This window comes from Gracilinanus agilis, chromosome 2 (assembly GCF_016433145.1).
Source record: "Gracilinanus agilis isolate LMUSP501 chromosome 2, AgileGrace, whole genome shotgun sequence".
Classification (NCBI taxonomy): Eukaryota; Metazoa; Chordata; class Mammalia; order Didelphimorphia; family Didelphidae; genus Gracilinanus; species Gracilinanus agilis.
The window spans coordinates 213461841-213478742 of record NC_058131.1 but is presented as its reverse complement, the minus strand read 5'-3'; the positions used below and the strand labels follow the sequence as shown (position 1 = coordinate 213478742).

General features: G+C 35.7%; 1 protein-coding gene across 3 annotated transcripts in view; it reads left to right on the top strand.

The window, feature by feature from the left end:
* NOL10 (nucleolar protein 10) overlaps nucleotides 1-16902 on the top strand; it is a 121225-nt gene that overhangs the window by 24289 nt on the left and 80034 nt on the right. For 2 of the 3 annotated variants that reach the window (XM_044663637.1, XM_044663636.1), the window contains 4 exons: nucleotides 2171-2231; nucleotides 3441-3526; nucleotides 11920-11998; nucleotides 13981-14130. In XM_044663637.1, the coding sequence (XP_044519572.1) occupies nucleotides 2171-2231; nucleotides 3441-3526; nucleotides 11920-11998; nucleotides 13981-14130 (376 nt within the window). The remainder of the gene's footprint in view (nucleotides 1-2170; nucleotides 2232-3440; nucleotides 3527-11919; nucleotides 11999-13980; nucleotides 14131-16902) is intronic. The other variant, XM_044663638.1, reaches the window with a different exon arrangement.

Sequence of the window (16902 nt, the reverse complement as noted above, 5' to 3'; positions counted from 1 at the left end):
GGATGATCCTGATTATTTTGTGGAATTTTACATTTTTACTTTATTATCAAATTTGGTTCATAGTAACACTTAATAGTTTTAGAGATAAAAGAAACTTTAGAACTTACCTAGTTCATCCTGTTTACATCCTGTTTACAGAATTGAGGAAATTGAGACAAAGTCATGTGACAATTTACTTAAGACTTTACACATAGAAAATAACAGAGTGAGAATTTAAATTCAGACTCAAGATCCAGTACATTTTACGAGGGGATAAGCATTTTGGAAAAACTGAATACTTTAATTTCAAAATAATAGTAGTCTTTTTTTGAAAACTTTCTTGGAGGGGGTAGCTAGGTAGCTCAGTGGATGGAGAGCCAGGCCTGGAAATGGGAAGTCCTGGTTTCAAATCATGCCTCATATACTTTTTTTTTTAAATTTAAATATTTTATTTTTTTAGAAAAATTTTCCATGCTTACATGATTCTTGTTTTTACTTTCCCCTTCACCACCACCCCCATATCCCATGCACATTTCCACTGGTTTTAACATGTGTGATCAATCAGGACTCATTTACATATTATTGATAGTTGTATTGGTGTAGTTGTTTCGGGTTTACATCCCCAACTATGTCTGCATCAACCCATGTGTTCAAGCAGTTGTTTTTCTTCCATGTTTCCATTCCTGCAGTCCTTCCTCTGAATGTGGGTAACGTTCTTTACCATAAATCCCTCAGAATTGTCCTGGGTCATTGCATTGCTGCCAGTACAGAAGTCCATTACATTCAATTTTACCACAGTGTATCAGTCTCTGTGTACAATGTTCTTCTGGCTCTGCTCCTTTCACTCTGCATCAGTTCCTGGAGGTCATTCCAATTCATGTGGAATTCCTCCAGTTTATTATTCCTTTGAGCACAATAGTATTCCATCACCAGCATATACCACATTTTGTTCAGCCTTTCCCCAATTGAACGGCATACCCTCGTTTTCTAGTTTTTTGCCCCCACATCAAATCATGCCTCATATACTTCTTAGCTGTGTGACCCAGGGCAAGTTACTTAAACCCCATTGCTTAGCTCTAACCACTCTTCTGCTTTGGAATTTTGATCCCAAGATGGAAAGCGAGAATTAAAAAATCAACACTACCTTGGGAGAGTTTTAAAATGAAGGGAAAAAAATAGGAATGAAATACACAAGTGAATTATTATTTCCTATCTGATAAGAACATTTAGTCCAACCTTGACTTGATCATCTCTTTGATAGTTAAACTCTCTTTTTTTTTATTTTTTTATTTTTATTTTTTTTAAAACCCTTACCTTCTGTCTTGGAGCCAATACAATACTGTGTATTTCCAAGACAGAAGAGCAGTAAGGATAAGCAATGGGGGTCAGCTGACTTGCCCAGGGTCACACAGCTGGGAAGTGTCTGAGGCCAGATTTGAACCTAACACCTCCCATCTCTAGGCCTGGCTCTCAATCCACTGAGCTACCCAGCTGCCCCCTAAACTTTCTTTTAAAAGACTTTCATTTCAGAATATATTATTTGATTAACAAAAAGGTATATACTCCATGCATCGATGATAATTTCAGCATAGGATTAAGTCAGTCATTTCATTGCCTTTAGAATAATATCATAGGAATGTAAAGTTAAAAAAAAGGATCTTATAGATCATATTTACGCCTTCATTTTGCAAAGGAGGAAACTGAATACTAGAGAAATTAAATAGCTTCTGAAAAATCTCATCTATTTAAGGAGAAGTGATAAATTTTGAATATGGGTTTAGTTACTCTTAATTTAGTAATCTTTTCCTTACACCACAGTGTCTTATCTAATAACTTTAGTCTGGAAGTCTCCTATCTCCCCCAGGATCTCATGAAATGTTCAACATTTTCATGTCATTGACAACTTCATATTTTATTATGTCTTTATACTTGGGAGAAAATATGGAGTAAAAAAGCAAAATGATTTTCTAGGAATGAGAAGACTTTGGTTTTCTGTTCCTTCTTTGTTCAAAAAAGGAAGGCTACCAGCAAGTCAGTGAACTTTTTTGTGACTCTATTTTTTCATTTATAAATAAGCATAGTCCTTCAAACTTCCTTCATCCCAAAGAATTTTTTTTGGTCCCAATCTTTTAGAGGCTTCATGTGCCCTCAAACAGCGCGTTAACAGTCATTTTTTCCTTTATTATTGTAGGGAGAACAATGTTTGTGACATAAATTCCATGCATGGTTTGTTTGCCACAGGCACAATAGAGGTAAGCATTTCAGTATTATGTTTTTCTTTTAAAAGAAATACTGTATGACTGTGTAGGGAACCTTTGAAGAATGTCTGCCAGTACTATTGATGCACAAATGAAATTTTCTTGGTTCATACATTTAGTGCAAGTTCCCACATATACATTCTATTTTATCTATTTATCTATTATCTATTATATCTAAATCTATATTATCTATTATATTTAATCTATTTTACAGACCAGGAAACTGATATTTAGAGAAAGGGGAAGTGTCTTGGGATCATAGATTTAGAACTGGAAAGGAGCTTAATCCAGAGAGATTACATGATTTGCCATGAGTCTCTCAGGTAGTAAATAGAACAACTAAGATTTGAAATCAGGGCTTCAAACTCAGATCTTCTGATCTTGTGATCAGTACTTGTTCTGTAACTTATTGTTTCTAGATGATATTGCCTTGTGAAACACAGTGCAATAAATAATGTAATTTTTGTTTTTTGTCAGTGTGCAAAAGACTATTTTATTAGCAAATACTTGAATTTAGAACATCAGTAGGCAGAAGAAAAGCTTATTTTTTTATTTTACTTTCACAAACGTGTATTTTCTTCCTAATTTTGGATCTTTTTTTCTTATAATTTTGGAATATTTTGTGCTCATGGGCAAGCAGTTTAGCCTTTCTGAGCCTTGTTTCTTTATCTTCAAAACGTGTATAATAATTTCATTACTTTACTCACAAGGTTTTTTTTTTTTTTTTTTTTTTTTTTTTTTTAACATTTTTAAACCCTTAACTTCTGTGTATTGACTCTTAGGTGGAAGAGTGGTAAGGGTAGGCAATGGGGGTCAAGTGACTTGCTCAGAGTCACACAGCTGGGAAGTGTCTGAGGCCAGATTTGAACCTAGGACCTCCCGTCTCTAGGCCTGACTCTCAATCCACTGAGCTACCCAGCTGCCCCGTTACTCAGAAGGTTTTGAGGAAAATGAAAATCCGTTAAAAACTTTAAAATTTTATAGAAATGTTAATTAAAAGTACTTCCAGAATGAGAATCTCTTTTCCTTATATGACTTTCTGGTCAAGTTATAACTTTTCTTTTTAATTAGTTTTTATCTTGCTCACTGTATTTTTGGGTGTGTTTGGAAGGGATAGTGTTTATGATAGTCTCTAAAGTGTATTTGTTGTCTCTCAATAAGACAAGATATATTTTTAAATAGATAATTGTTTCTCCTCTTTAGGGTAGAGTTGAATGCTGGGACCCTAGAACTCGAAATCGGGTTGGCATCTTAGACTGTGCTTTAAGCAGTGTCACAGCTGATACAGTGTAAGTAAAAGAAAGTGACCTGGATTTTGAGACAAATTAGAGTCTTTGGCTTCACCAATGCAATATATTCTAAGATAAAGTAAAATAGTACATAGTAAAATCCTTTCAGATATTCCAGGTCTAAAGGTTTCAAATATGATAGATTCATTTCTTTTTTTAAAAAGAACTTTTGTTATTGAACTATACTAATTTGAGTTATAGTCAACAAAAGAACTAAAGCAGAAACTATAAAGTACTTTATAGGACTTCCTAATTTGTTGCAAAGAAATTTCTAAAATAAAGAAAACATTTTTAGAAATGGCATTCCTAGTCTGTAGCATTTTGAAATTAAAAGTGAATTAAAGTAGAATAGATTATTTCAGGAATTAGTGGAATCCTCATTACTGAAAGTTTTCAGTGGAACCTTGATGACTACTTGTCAGGAATGATGTTATCAGTATTTCTTTTTGAGTATCAATTGGAATAGAATATCCTCTAATAACATTCATTATAATGTAATTTTACCTATATGTATTGTTATTATTTAGAGAAACCATCTTTAATTGAAATTATCTAAGAGTTAGAGGACTTGCTGTATGTGAGGAAGGAAAAATGGTGCTTCTATTTACATGTCACTTTTTGTTTGTATAAAGGTGTTTCTTATAATCATCATAAAGAATGAATGATTGATGTCTAAGTGTATATTTAATTTCCCATTTGACTTGAACCACAGAGTTGCAAGGGACCTGCCTGATCATTTTGTCCAAATCATACCAAAATCATTAGTTTTGTCTCCAAAAGTCTTTGTAGACTGTTCTTTTAAGGTAATTTCTTCTAAGAGTAATGCTTTTTATAGAGCTGTCCTGCTGAAACTGATTTGGGGTAGCTGGAAGACAGGACTCATCTTTTGAATTTCAGCCATTAAAAAAGTAAATTTTGCAATACACAGCTGTTACAGGTTACCTTAGACTCTTCTTTTAAAAAACCTATATTTAGTTTAAAATTAATACTTGATATCAATTCTAAGACAGGAGTGGTAAGGGCTGGGCAATTGGGGTTAAGTGACTTGTCCAGGGTCACACAGCTAGGAGGTATCTGAGGCCAGATATGAACCCAGATCCTCCTGATTTCAGACCTGGCACTCTTGTACTACCTGGATGCTCCAGTACCCCACTTTTTACATCTTAGATTCTAAAAAAAATTTTTTTCCAACTTCATATGGAAACAATTTAGAAAATTTTTTTCTGACATTTTGTCATTCAGATTCTCTCCTTCCATCCCTCCACACTTCCTCCTTGAGGAGGTAAATAGTCTGAAATTAGTTATACCAGTGCTTTCATAAAATATATATTTTTATAATCCTCATGTGACAAGACACGTCACACATACAATAAAAAACTCATGAAAGAAATATGGCATGCTTTGATATATAGTTAGACTCTAACAGATCCTTCTTTGGCTGTTGATAGCAGTTTTTATCATGAGTCCCTTGGGGTTATCGTGGAATCTTGTTTTGCTGATAATAGTTTAGACCTATCTTTTTTTATTTTTAATTTTTATTGTCATGCAAAACACAATTCCATGTTGGTCATTGTTGTAAGAGCACACTCAAAACTAACCAAAACCCCCGGATAAAGCCATAAATGCACTGATGTGAAAGATGACCCCAACAATTATTTCTCTGGAAGTGGGTAGCATTCCCAGTCATAAGACTTTCAGGATTGCCTCAGCATTTCTGAGAGTAGCCAAGTTTTCACACTTGATTATCATACAATCTTGCTGTTATTGTATACAGTGTTCTCTCAGTTCTGCATCAGTTCCTGAAGATCTTTCTAGCTTTTTCTGAAATAATCTTTCTTATTATTTCTTATAGCTCTATAGTATTCCATCACCAACATGTACTGCAAACTTATTCAGCCATTCCCTAATTGATGGACATCCCTCAATTTCCAATTCTTTGCCACCACAAAAAAGAACAGCTAAAAATATTTTTGTATAAGTAGGTCCTTTCTCCCTTTTTATTATCTCTTTGAGATATAGACAAAGTGGTGTGGTTTTACTGGATCAAAAGGTATGTACTTTTATAGCCCTTTCAGCATTTTTCCAAATTGCCCTACACAATGTTTGGATTAGTTCACAACTCTACTAACAGTGCATTATGGTTCCAATTTTCCCACACTTCCTCCAACATTTATAGTTTTCCATTTCTGTCATACTAACTAATCTAATAGGTGTGAGGTATTTCCTCAAAAGTCATTTATAGTATTTTTTCATATAGCTTTAGATAGCCATGTTGTCTTCATATGAAAAATTCCTGTTTGTATCCTTTGATTATTTATCAACTGAATAATGAGTTGTATTCTTTTTTTTTAAACATTTATTAATATTCATTTTTAACATGGTTACATGATTCATGCTCCTCCTTTCCCCTTCGTCCCCCATACTCCCCCCACCCATGGCTGATGCACATTTCCACTAGTTTTGTCATGTGTCCTTGATCAAGACCAATTTCCAAATTGTTGGTAGTTGCATTGGTGTGGTAGTTTTGAGTCCACACCCTCAATCATGTCCACCCCGACCCATGTGTTCAAGCAGTTGTTTTTCTTATATGTTTCTTCTCCTGCAGTCCTTCCTCTGAATGTGGGTAGCGTTCTTTACCATAAATCCCTCAGAATTGTCCTGGGTCATTGTATTGCTGCTGGTACAGAGGTCTATTACATTTAATGAGTTGTATTCTTATAAATTTGACTCAGTTTTCTATGTTTGAAAAATGAAGTCTTTATTTAAAGTTTGTTTTTACAAAGTTATTTGTTTTTTGTTTTTGCTAGGATGTTGTTGTTTTAAATTATTTTCCTGATTCTGCTGATTTCATTCTTTATCAATTTATAAAGGTTCTCAAAATTATTTATATTTATAAAACTCATGTTAATAAATAAGTTGTTCTTCTGTTTCTGCTTACTTCACTCCACATTGGTTCACGTAAATATTTTCATGTCCTTTTAAAATCACCTCTTTTCTCATATTTCTAGTACAATAACTCCATCACTTATTCTACATTCCTTATTCTACCACTACAGCTTATTCTACCATTCCTTAGTTGATGGATATCCTCTTAGTTTCCAGTTTTTTGCCACTACAAAAGGAAATGCTGTAAATTTTGTACATCTGAGACCTTTTCTTTTTATTGCTTTTGGATATAGGTCTACCAGTGGTAAAGCTAGATCAAAGGCAATGACCTATTTAGGAAGAGCAATATATTTAGGAATATATATATATTTATGGTTTTAATTCCAAATTGCTTTCCAGAATGGTCGTACCTATTCACAGGTTTACTAGCCATTCATCATTATGCCTGTTTTCTTAGTGCTCCTCCAGCATTTGTCCTTTTCCTTTTTTGTCATCTTTTCAGCTCTGATGGACATGAAGTAGAATTTCAGTATTGCGTTACTTTACATTTCTCTAATTAGGAGTCATTTAGAGCTTTTTTCCATATACGTGTAACTTGGGATTCTTCCCTTGAGAACTATGTGCTTATATACTTAGACCATTTAGGCCATTTATCAGTTGTTGAACAACTCTTTTTATTATAAATTAGTTCCTAATTTTGGGCAGCTAGGTGGTACTAGGTAGAGTGCTGGGCCTGGAATCAGGAAGACTCATCTTCCCATTTAACTCACCATGTGACCCTGGGCAAGTCACCTAATCCTGCTACCTTAGTTTCCTTATCTGTAAAATTGAGTTAGAGAAGGAAATAACAGACCATTCCTGTATCACTGCCAAGAAAATCCAAAAGATGTGACAAAAGTTAGACATGATTGAAAAATAACTGAACACATTAGTTCCTTATATATCTTGGAAATGAGATCTATATCAGAGAAATTTGCTGTAAAGATTTTTTTTTCCAATGACATTGTTTCTTTTTTTGGTGCAAAATTTTTTAAAAAATGTTTCATATAATCTGAATTCATTTTATCCTTCTAGGATCTTATTCATTTCTTCCTTAATCAGGAACTTTTCTACTGTCCATAGACTTGATATGTAATTTTTTTTAATCATTTTTCTTATTTGTTTATGATGTGATCTTTTACATATAGGTCACCTTTCTAACTAGGGTTTATCTTTGTATGAGGTTTGAGATATTGGGTAAATCTAATATTTTCTGTACTGTTATCCAATTTTTCCAGCTGTTTTGTCATATGGTGAGTCCTTATCCCAGTAGCTCAGGTCTTAGTATTTAATACTAAGATATTAGATATATTTGTTTTTGCATTTTGTTTATCTAGTTGGTAGGTATATCTAGTTCCACTGATTGGGCTTGCAGTTTCCCAAAGAGTACCAAATTATTTTAGTTGTAAATGTTTTATAGTATAGTTTGAGATTTTGCATTGCTAGACTACTCTTCATTTCCAATTCTTTTCATTATTTCTTTTGGGATTCTTTATTTTCTTTTTCTTTTATGAATTTCTTTATTTTTTCTAGTTCTGTAAAGTAATCCCTTGAAGATTTGATTAGTTTGATATTGAATAAGTTAATTTATTTTGGATACTGTTGTCATTTTTATCATGTTGGCTTCTACTGCTCAGAGCAATTACTCTTTTTTTTAGTTATTTAGGTGTATATTTCTGCAAATATCTGTTTTTAAACTGCTTTTAATCCTAACTACATTTAGCAGTATCTGTCTTTGGGGTTCAGGTATGCCTAGCTTTTTTATTTTAGATTTCTTTCTTCTTTTACTAGCTGTGGTTGGTTAGCAAATTTCTGCCAGAATCTTATTACCAGTTAGATCCTGCCAAGTCTTAGCCTTGAATCACTACTACCACTCTCTGCCTTCTTTCCTACATATGTGTAGCTGAATGAAGGTAGAGAAAATCATGCAAACCTTCTTATTGGGTCCAGTGCAAATTTATGTTACATGGCTTCTTGCTTCGTGGGTCCTCAATGCTGCCAGGCAATCCTGCTATATACTTCATTGTCAGCAAACTATCCTACTCTCCACTGCTGCTCTTCAAACCTTGTAATCCATCCACTAGTTATCCATGGCTACTTTTCTTTTCATTTTGTAGAAAAAAATTGAGACAATTTACAATTCGCTTTCTTTTTTTCCATCTCTCTGGAGCCTTCTGCCACTGTTTCCTCTATCACCCCTGTCTCACATGAGGAGATTGCCTTACTTCTTACCAAAACTAACCCTTCTACTGGTTCAAGCAGTTGTGAAGATAGGATTAACTCAGCCCTTATCTATTTTTAGCTAAACAAATCAAGAACTTAGAGTACTCCTACTTGTCACTAAGTAAGAGAGTTGTAAATCACTTACTAGAGTAAGCACACACCCCCAACGGCTACTGCCACTCCCCTTGGGCAGTGCCAGGCAAATTGAAAGACTGCAATTGGTCCCCATAAAGTGGGGTAGCAATAGGAAGCGACCAAGAAAACTGCTTTAAAAAGGCCAGCCTAAGGACTGATGTGTTCTCTGGAATGAAATTTGGTGAGCCAAACTGGAGGAGGAGACTCTTTCCCTGGATCCTAATCCTATCTTCACAGTTTCATTCCATCCTTTCTCCTCCCACAGATTGTCCTCTCTGTCATCCCTATTCTATTATTTACCTTCTGTCTTAGAATCATTACTAAGTATCATTTCCAAGGCAGAAGAGTGGTAAGGTCTAGGCAGTTGGAATTATGCAATTTGCACAGTCACATAGCTAGGAAGAGCCTGAGCCAGATTTTATTCTAGGACTTTCTTTCTCCAGGCCTGACTTTATCTACTGATAAAGTCACACACACACACACACACACACACACACACACACTCTTCTTACCCCCTATAATCTAGCTTCCAACCTTATTCCCTTGCAATTCTCACTCCTTCGTTACCAAATCCAATGGCCTTTTCTCAATCCTTATTCTCCTTTACCTCATTGTAGCCTTTTACTCTGTTGAGCATCCTCTCTTCAATAGTACCTTCTCTCTTTGTTTTTGGGATATCACTTTTCTTTTTCTCCTCCTACCTGTCTGAAACCTCAGTTTCCTTTTCATCCTTATTCAAAGCATGCCCTTTAACCACAGATGGTCCTCAGGGTTCTGTCTTGCTTCTCTTCTCTCTCCATACTATTTCACCTGGTGATCTCATCAGCTCCCGTACATTTAAATACCATTTCTATGTCAATGATTTTCAGAATGAACTATCCTGGTCCAAATTTTCTACTGACCTCTAATCTTGCCTTTCAAACTGCCTTTCAGATTTTCTTGACCTAGGTGTCCAGTAGACAGTTTAAACTCAATATGTCAGAAGCAGAACTCAGTATCTTTCCCCTTAAACTTCCCCTCTCCTTCCTTATTACAATCAAGGGTAGTAGTATCCTCCCAGGTTCTCAGGTGCCCAACCTAGGAGTCATCATAGACTCTCTACTCTTACTTCCCATATTCAAGCTATTGCTGAGGCCTATCAATTTCATCTTTGTGACATCTCCAGAATACTCTCCATTCTCTCTAACACTACCACCATTCTTGTGTAGACCCCCATCACCTTAGGCCGGACTATTGCAATATCCTGCTGGTGGGTCTGCTTATCTCAACTCTCTCCCAACTCTAATTCATCCTCTCCTGCGTAGTCAAATTAATCTTCCCAACACTCAGGTCTGACCATATCACCCTTCTATTTAATAAACTGATAGTTTCTTGTTACCTCCAGGATCATATATAAAATCCTGTTTGGCTTCATAACTGTGGCCTCTTCCTATTTTTTCAGCCTTCTAATACCTTTTCCCTCTACGTACTTTTTGATTCAGAGACTTCTTGTTCTTCCTTGAACAAAATACTCCATCCCTTGACTTAAAGTATTTCCACTGATAGCCTGCCTCCTAAAGAGTGTTGGACTTGGCCATGGGTAGATACAAAGGACCTTGAACCCATTAATAGTTGACTTAATGTTGTCTCCTTCCTTGCCCCCCCCCTCCTCACCCCCCACATTCTCCTTTTTGAGCTTATATTCCTGGTTTTTTTTTTTCCTGGTCTACTAGAGTGCTTAGAGTGCTGTTTCTCTTACCAATGCTATTAGCTTTAGCTAGTCTAGAAGCAGATTCAGGATTCAGTATGGTTACATAGTACCTCATTATAGCCTGATTAAAATGAAATATACTGTCAGATTGAATCTTTTAATGATTTTAGAATAATTTTTTAAAATGTTAAACTTTTCTAGATGATTTCTTATTGGTAGTTATAGTATTATAGAAATCTGCTTTTTCTTTCACAGTGTATGTTTATATTTGCTGCCTAAACTGAAAATCAAAAAACGACCCCTCCCCCCATTTTATTCATGATTCATAATTTTTCCCACCCCTCTTCACTCCCCCCCCCCCCCTGGGCTGATGAGCAATTCCACTGGGTTATACCTGTATCATTGTTCAAAACCTATTTCCATATTATTCATATTTGCAGTAGAGTGATCTTGTAATGCCCAAACCCCAATCATATCCCCAACAAACTACATGATTGATTATGTGTTTTTCTTCTGTGTTTCTACTCCCACAGTTCCTTCTCAGAATGTGAATAGCATTCTTTCTCATAAATTCCTCAGAATTGTCCTGGGTCACTGCATTGCTACTCATAGAAAAATCTGTTACATTCGATTGTGCCATAATATATCAGTCTCTGTGTACAATGTTCTCCTGGTTCTGCTTCTTTCACTCAGCATCAATTCTTGGAGTTCTTTCCAGTTCACATGGAATTACTCCAGTTCATTATTCCTTTCAGCACAATAGTATTCTATCACCAACAGATACCAGAATTTGTTTAGCCATTCCCCAATTGAAGGACATTCCCCTTGTTTTCCAATTTTTTGCCACCACAAAGAGCACAGCTATAAATATTTTTGTACAAGTCTTTTTCCTTATTATCTCTTTGGGGTACAAACCCAGCAGTGGTATGGTTGGATCAAAGGTCAGGCAGTCTTTTAAAACCCTTTGGGCATAGTTCCAAATTGCTATCCAGAATGGTTGGATCAATTCACAACTCCACCAGCAACGCATTAATGTCCTGATTTTGCACATCCCCTCCAATATTTGTCAGCTTTCCTTTGCTGCCATATTGGCCAGTTTGCTAGGTGTGAATTGGAACTTCAGAGTAGTTTTTATTTGCATTTCTCTAATCAAGGGGTTTAGAACACTTTTTCATGTGTTTATTGATAGTTTTGATTTCTTGTGAAAACTGCCTATTCATATTCCTTGACCATTTGTCGATTGGGTAATGGCTTGATTATTTGTAAATTTGACTTAGATCCTTATATATTTATTTGTACACCCCCTGTTTTAGATTCACAAGTCTCATGGTGCTAAAAGTTCTCTTGAGATGTTACTATATCAGTTATTTTGGAGGGGTCTTGGCCCTTGTGTAAATGGGATTCACATTATGTCTTTCAGGATAGACAGTTTGCCTACAATCTCTGCCCTGAAATTTAATGGTGCTTTGAATATGGCAGTTGGAACATCTACAGGCCAGGTAAATATGTCATGAATTGAAACGGCAGCTCATTCATTCTTTATGCACGTGAGGTGGAGCATGCCATCTCTTAGGTTGCTCACAAATACGTTTATGTTTCAGGGTTCATGAGTGCTATTCATATTATAAGAGTTTAAATTTTATGCTAAATATGATAGTTATAAAGTAATATTGTGATTGCCAAATTTAAAATAGTTTAGCTTAAGTCAAAATGACTTTTAGCAGCATTTTTTGCAAAGAGGTGGAAAGAGTGAAAAATGTAACTAAAGAGATAGATTTTAACAAGCCTATTAGCTCTTCTCCGGTGAAGTGAGGCTCAGTCCCTTAGGACTTCCCCATGCCCCCTGTCCCCACATGGATTTCCTGGTAATCCTCAGCCAGAAGTCCTGGTGGTGTCTTCAGCCAGAGTTCCACCAATGCAATCTCCTCCAAAACCAAGGCAGGAATCTCAGCCACTTACCCAGCAAACTGATGCAGGATCCAGGGAAAAGGTCTCCTATAAACCAAGGCAGAGATCTCTGGAACCAATCTCTCCAAATGCCAGGAAGGGAATGAATGCTAGACCATGTTGGTCTCTTTTTATACCCCTTTTTTCCATGTCACTTCCTGTCACTCCTCCTTCTTCACAGAAACCAATGGCAGTCTTTCAGTTTGCCTAGTACTGCCTAAGGTAAGGGGTAGTGGCTTTGGGGTTATCACTCTAGTAAGTGACTTGTAAACTCTTAATGGTAAATAGGGGTACTTTAAGTTCTTGATTTGATTAGCTAAAAATAGACAAGGGGAGAGTTAATCCTCTTTTCACAAGATACTTGCTAAAAATCACTAGAGTGATCTGGTAACTGAGAGATCCAACCTAATGGACATGTTAACTATTCTTCAAAACTTTTTCTGTCAGTTTAATCTTTAGGAAGCAATTAGTTGGGTCATATTATCTCAGCTTTTGTAGACATTATTCCACTGAATTAACATTTGATGCTTCAGTTTTAGTTTTCCATCATCTTACATATTTAGCATTAGACAGGACCTTTAAGATTATCTCATCCCACTCCCTCATTTGTATAGATGAAGATGCAGAAAAAGTTTAGTGGTTTGTATTTGGTCACATAGGTAATAAATAGACAGCCAGAATTTGAACCAAGTTCCCTCAGACTATAAATCTAATAAGTCTGTCCACTTCTCCCAAGCTGCTTTCCTGTAGAGGCAAGGTAAAGAATATCCATTTGAATAGTTGTCTTTAACAAAATCACTTTTGAAGATAATGATGATGCTACTTAAGATCCATCTATCCTTGTGATAAATCCCTCTTCCAGCTCAATGTCAGCAAAACGTGTGTCACTCCAGATGAATTTGGATTTCTAAAAGAGGCTGCAGTGAATATTATGAGATCTATAAAGCACAGTGTTTCCCTTTGTACCTTTGTAGCCAGGAAATTCAGAGCTAAACTCAGGGTTCAGTTGAAGTAGCTTGACTCATTCTAGATACCTGACAATAATAATTAAGTGGCTCTTTACTTCTTTTCTTATATTTTTTCATTTTTCTATTTTAGGTTGTTTAATTTTGTAGGGACTTTCATTCATGTATGTCATAGATGTTACGTAGTTCATTAAATTTTTTTTAGCACACATACCTATTTGGGAGAAGCAAATTAGTTCCTTTAGTTTGCAGAGCCTTTTCCTTTCAATGTTTAGGGACTTCCCAAATGTAAGAAACATTTCAGTGGGAAGATAAAGTGTGGCATTTATTAGGGACTACTTTTGTGGACAAAGAACAAAAAACCTATTTTTAATCACTGGAAAGATTGTCTTCTTGATCTAGTTCACTTGTTGAACATTGGATTAAATAGAATACTAATATTAAATAATCAAATAAGTACCAAACTGTTCAAAATCTAAAATATTTTCTTTAAAATTTTTTATTGTTTTGATTGTTCTGATTTCTTATAGCGTAGACAACTTAAACTTTTTTTTTTATCTTTCTTTCAGGTTTTGTTGTATGACCTTCGCTCTAGTAACCCATTACTAGTTAAGGATCACCAGTATGGTCTAGCTATTAAATCAATCCAGTTTCAAAATTCATTAGATTTAATATTATCTGCAGACTCTCGAATTATCAAAATGTGGAACAAAGACACAGTAAGTTCTCTAATGTTGACTTTTCCATTCCATCATTTGCCTTTTTTGATACCATTTGGAAAGTTATTGATTCTTTTTTTTTCTTATGATTCACCATTTTCTTTATTTGTACAAAATAGTGAATAATCATACCCCGAGAAAAAATGAGTTTAAGGTTTAAACAAGTCCTTCTGTCTTGACGCATCTATTTTAGAGGCTCGGTACTAGAAGCTTTAGCCCCAGCATCTTTTGGTACCTTTGGAGTCAGTGGACTCAGCAGGCTTAGCAGCCTTGACATCACTGGACTTTGTAACCTTAGATCAGACTTGGTGCCCTTGGCTGCTTTGGGATCAGACTTGGTGACCTTGGTGTCAAACTTGGTAGCCTTAGTGACCTTGGTATCAGATTTAGTGGCCTTGGAGCCACATTTAGTGGCCTGGGGGTCAGTGTTTCTGGCAACCTTGGAGTCAGGCTTTGTGATCTTGGAGCCTGGTCATTTGATGCCAACCCTTGGGCCTGGATGCTTGGTGGTCATCTTATAGCCAGCACACTGGGCATTGACCTCCGAGATCTCTTCCCTCCAGTTCCCCCCCAATCCCCAGAGACTGATGTGCAATTACACTGGGTTTTATATGTATCATTGATCAAGACCTATTTCCATATTATTGATGATTGATAATTGCACTAGGGTGATTGTTTAGAGTCTACATCCCCAATCATATCCCCATCAACCCATGTATTCAAGCAGTTGTTTTCCTTCTGTGTTTCTACTCCCACAGTTCTTCCTCTGAATGTGGGTAACGCTCTTTCTCATAAGTCCTTCAGAATTGTCCTGGATCATTGCATTGCTGCTAATAGAGAAGTCCATTACTTTCAATTGTACCACAGTGTATCAGTCTCTGTGTACAATGTTCTTCTGGCTCTGCTCCTTTCACTCTGCATCAATTCTTGGAGGTCTTTCCAGTTCACATAGAATTCCTCTAGTTCATTATTCCTTTCAGCACAATAGTATTCCATCACCAACATATACCCACAATTTGTTCAGCAATTTCCCAATTGAAGGACATCCCCTCATTTTCCAATTTTTTTGCAATCGCAAAAAGTGTGGCTATAAATATTTTTGTACAAGTCTTTTTCCCTAGGATCTCTTTGGGGTATAAACCCAGCAGTGGTATGGCTGGGTCAAAGGGCAGACTGTCTTTTTTTTTTTTTTTTTTTTTTAACCCTTGTACTTCGGTGTATTGTCTCATAGGTGGAAGATTGGTAAGGGTGGGCAATGGGGATCAAGTGACTTGCCCAGGGTCACACAGCTGGGAAGTGGCTGAGGCCGGGTTTGAACCTAGGACCTCCTGTCTCTAGGTCTGACTCTCACTCCACTGAGCCCCCGGCAGACTGTCTTTTAAAGCCCTTTGAGCATAGTTCCAAATTACCATCCAGAGTGGTTGGATCAATTCACAACTCCACCAGCAATGCATTAATGTCCTGATTTTGCCACATCCCCTCCAACATTTATTACTTTCCTTTGCTGTCATGTTAGCTAATCTGCTAGGTGTGAGGTGATACCTCAGAATTGTTTTGATTTGCATTTCTCTAATTATAAGAGATTTAGAACACTTTTTCATGTGTTTATTGATAGTTTTGATTTCTTTATCTGAAAATTGCCTATTCATGACCTTTGCCCATTTATCAATTGGGGAATGGCTTGATTTTTTTGTATAATTGATTTAGCTCCTTATATATTTAGCTCCTTATATATATTAGGACTTTGTCAGAGTTTTTTTGTTATAAAGATTTTTTTCCCAATTTGTTGCTTCCCTTCTAATTTTGGTTGCATTGATTTTGTTTGTATAAAACCTTTTTAATTTAATGTAATCAAAATTATTTATTTTACATTTTATAATCTTTCCTAATTCTTACTTGGTCTTAAAATCTTTCCTTTCCCAAAGATCTGACAAGTATACTATTCTGTGTTCAACTAATTTACTTATAGTTTCTTTCTTTATATTCAAGTCATTCACCCATTCTGAATTTATCTTGGTGGAGGGTATGAGATATTGATCTAAACCCAATCTCTCCCATATTGTTTTCCAATTTTCCCAACAGTTTTTGTCAAATAGTGGATTTTTGTCCCAAAAGCTGGACTTTTTGGGTTTATCATAGACTATCTTGCTGAGGTCACTTACCCCAAGTCTATCCCACTGATCCTCCCTTCTGTCTCTTCTCCAGTACCATATTGTTTTCATGACTACTGCTTTACAGTACAGTTTAAGATCTGGTACTGCTAGACTTCCTTCACATTTTTTTTTTCATTATTTCCATTGACATTCTTGATCTTTTGTTCTTCTAAATGAACTTTGTTATAGTTTTTTCTAATCCAGCAAAAAAGTTTCTTGGTAGTTTGATAGTATGGCACTAAATAAGTAAATTAATATGGATAGAATGGTCATTTTTATTATGTTAGCTGATCCTACCCATGAGCAATTAATATTTTTCCAATTGTTTAAAAGAGACTATTTCTTGAATTCCATAAGGTAGTTTTTTTTAGGCCCTGCAATTCTGTCTCATCGTAATGAAAGCTAATTACTTTCAGAATATCTTTCTATAGTCATCTTTTTAACCCTATTTTCCTTTTCTGTCATAAACTTGGGAAAATATAACTGAGTCCATAAAAGTTAAGATTTTTAAAATTTTCTGCAATTCTTTTTCATTTTCTTTTTTCTGGGGAGAAATGTGGGATAAAAAATATGTGCAGTGGAACCTGCTTTAGGAGACTTCTCTGCATTGAATTAGTTC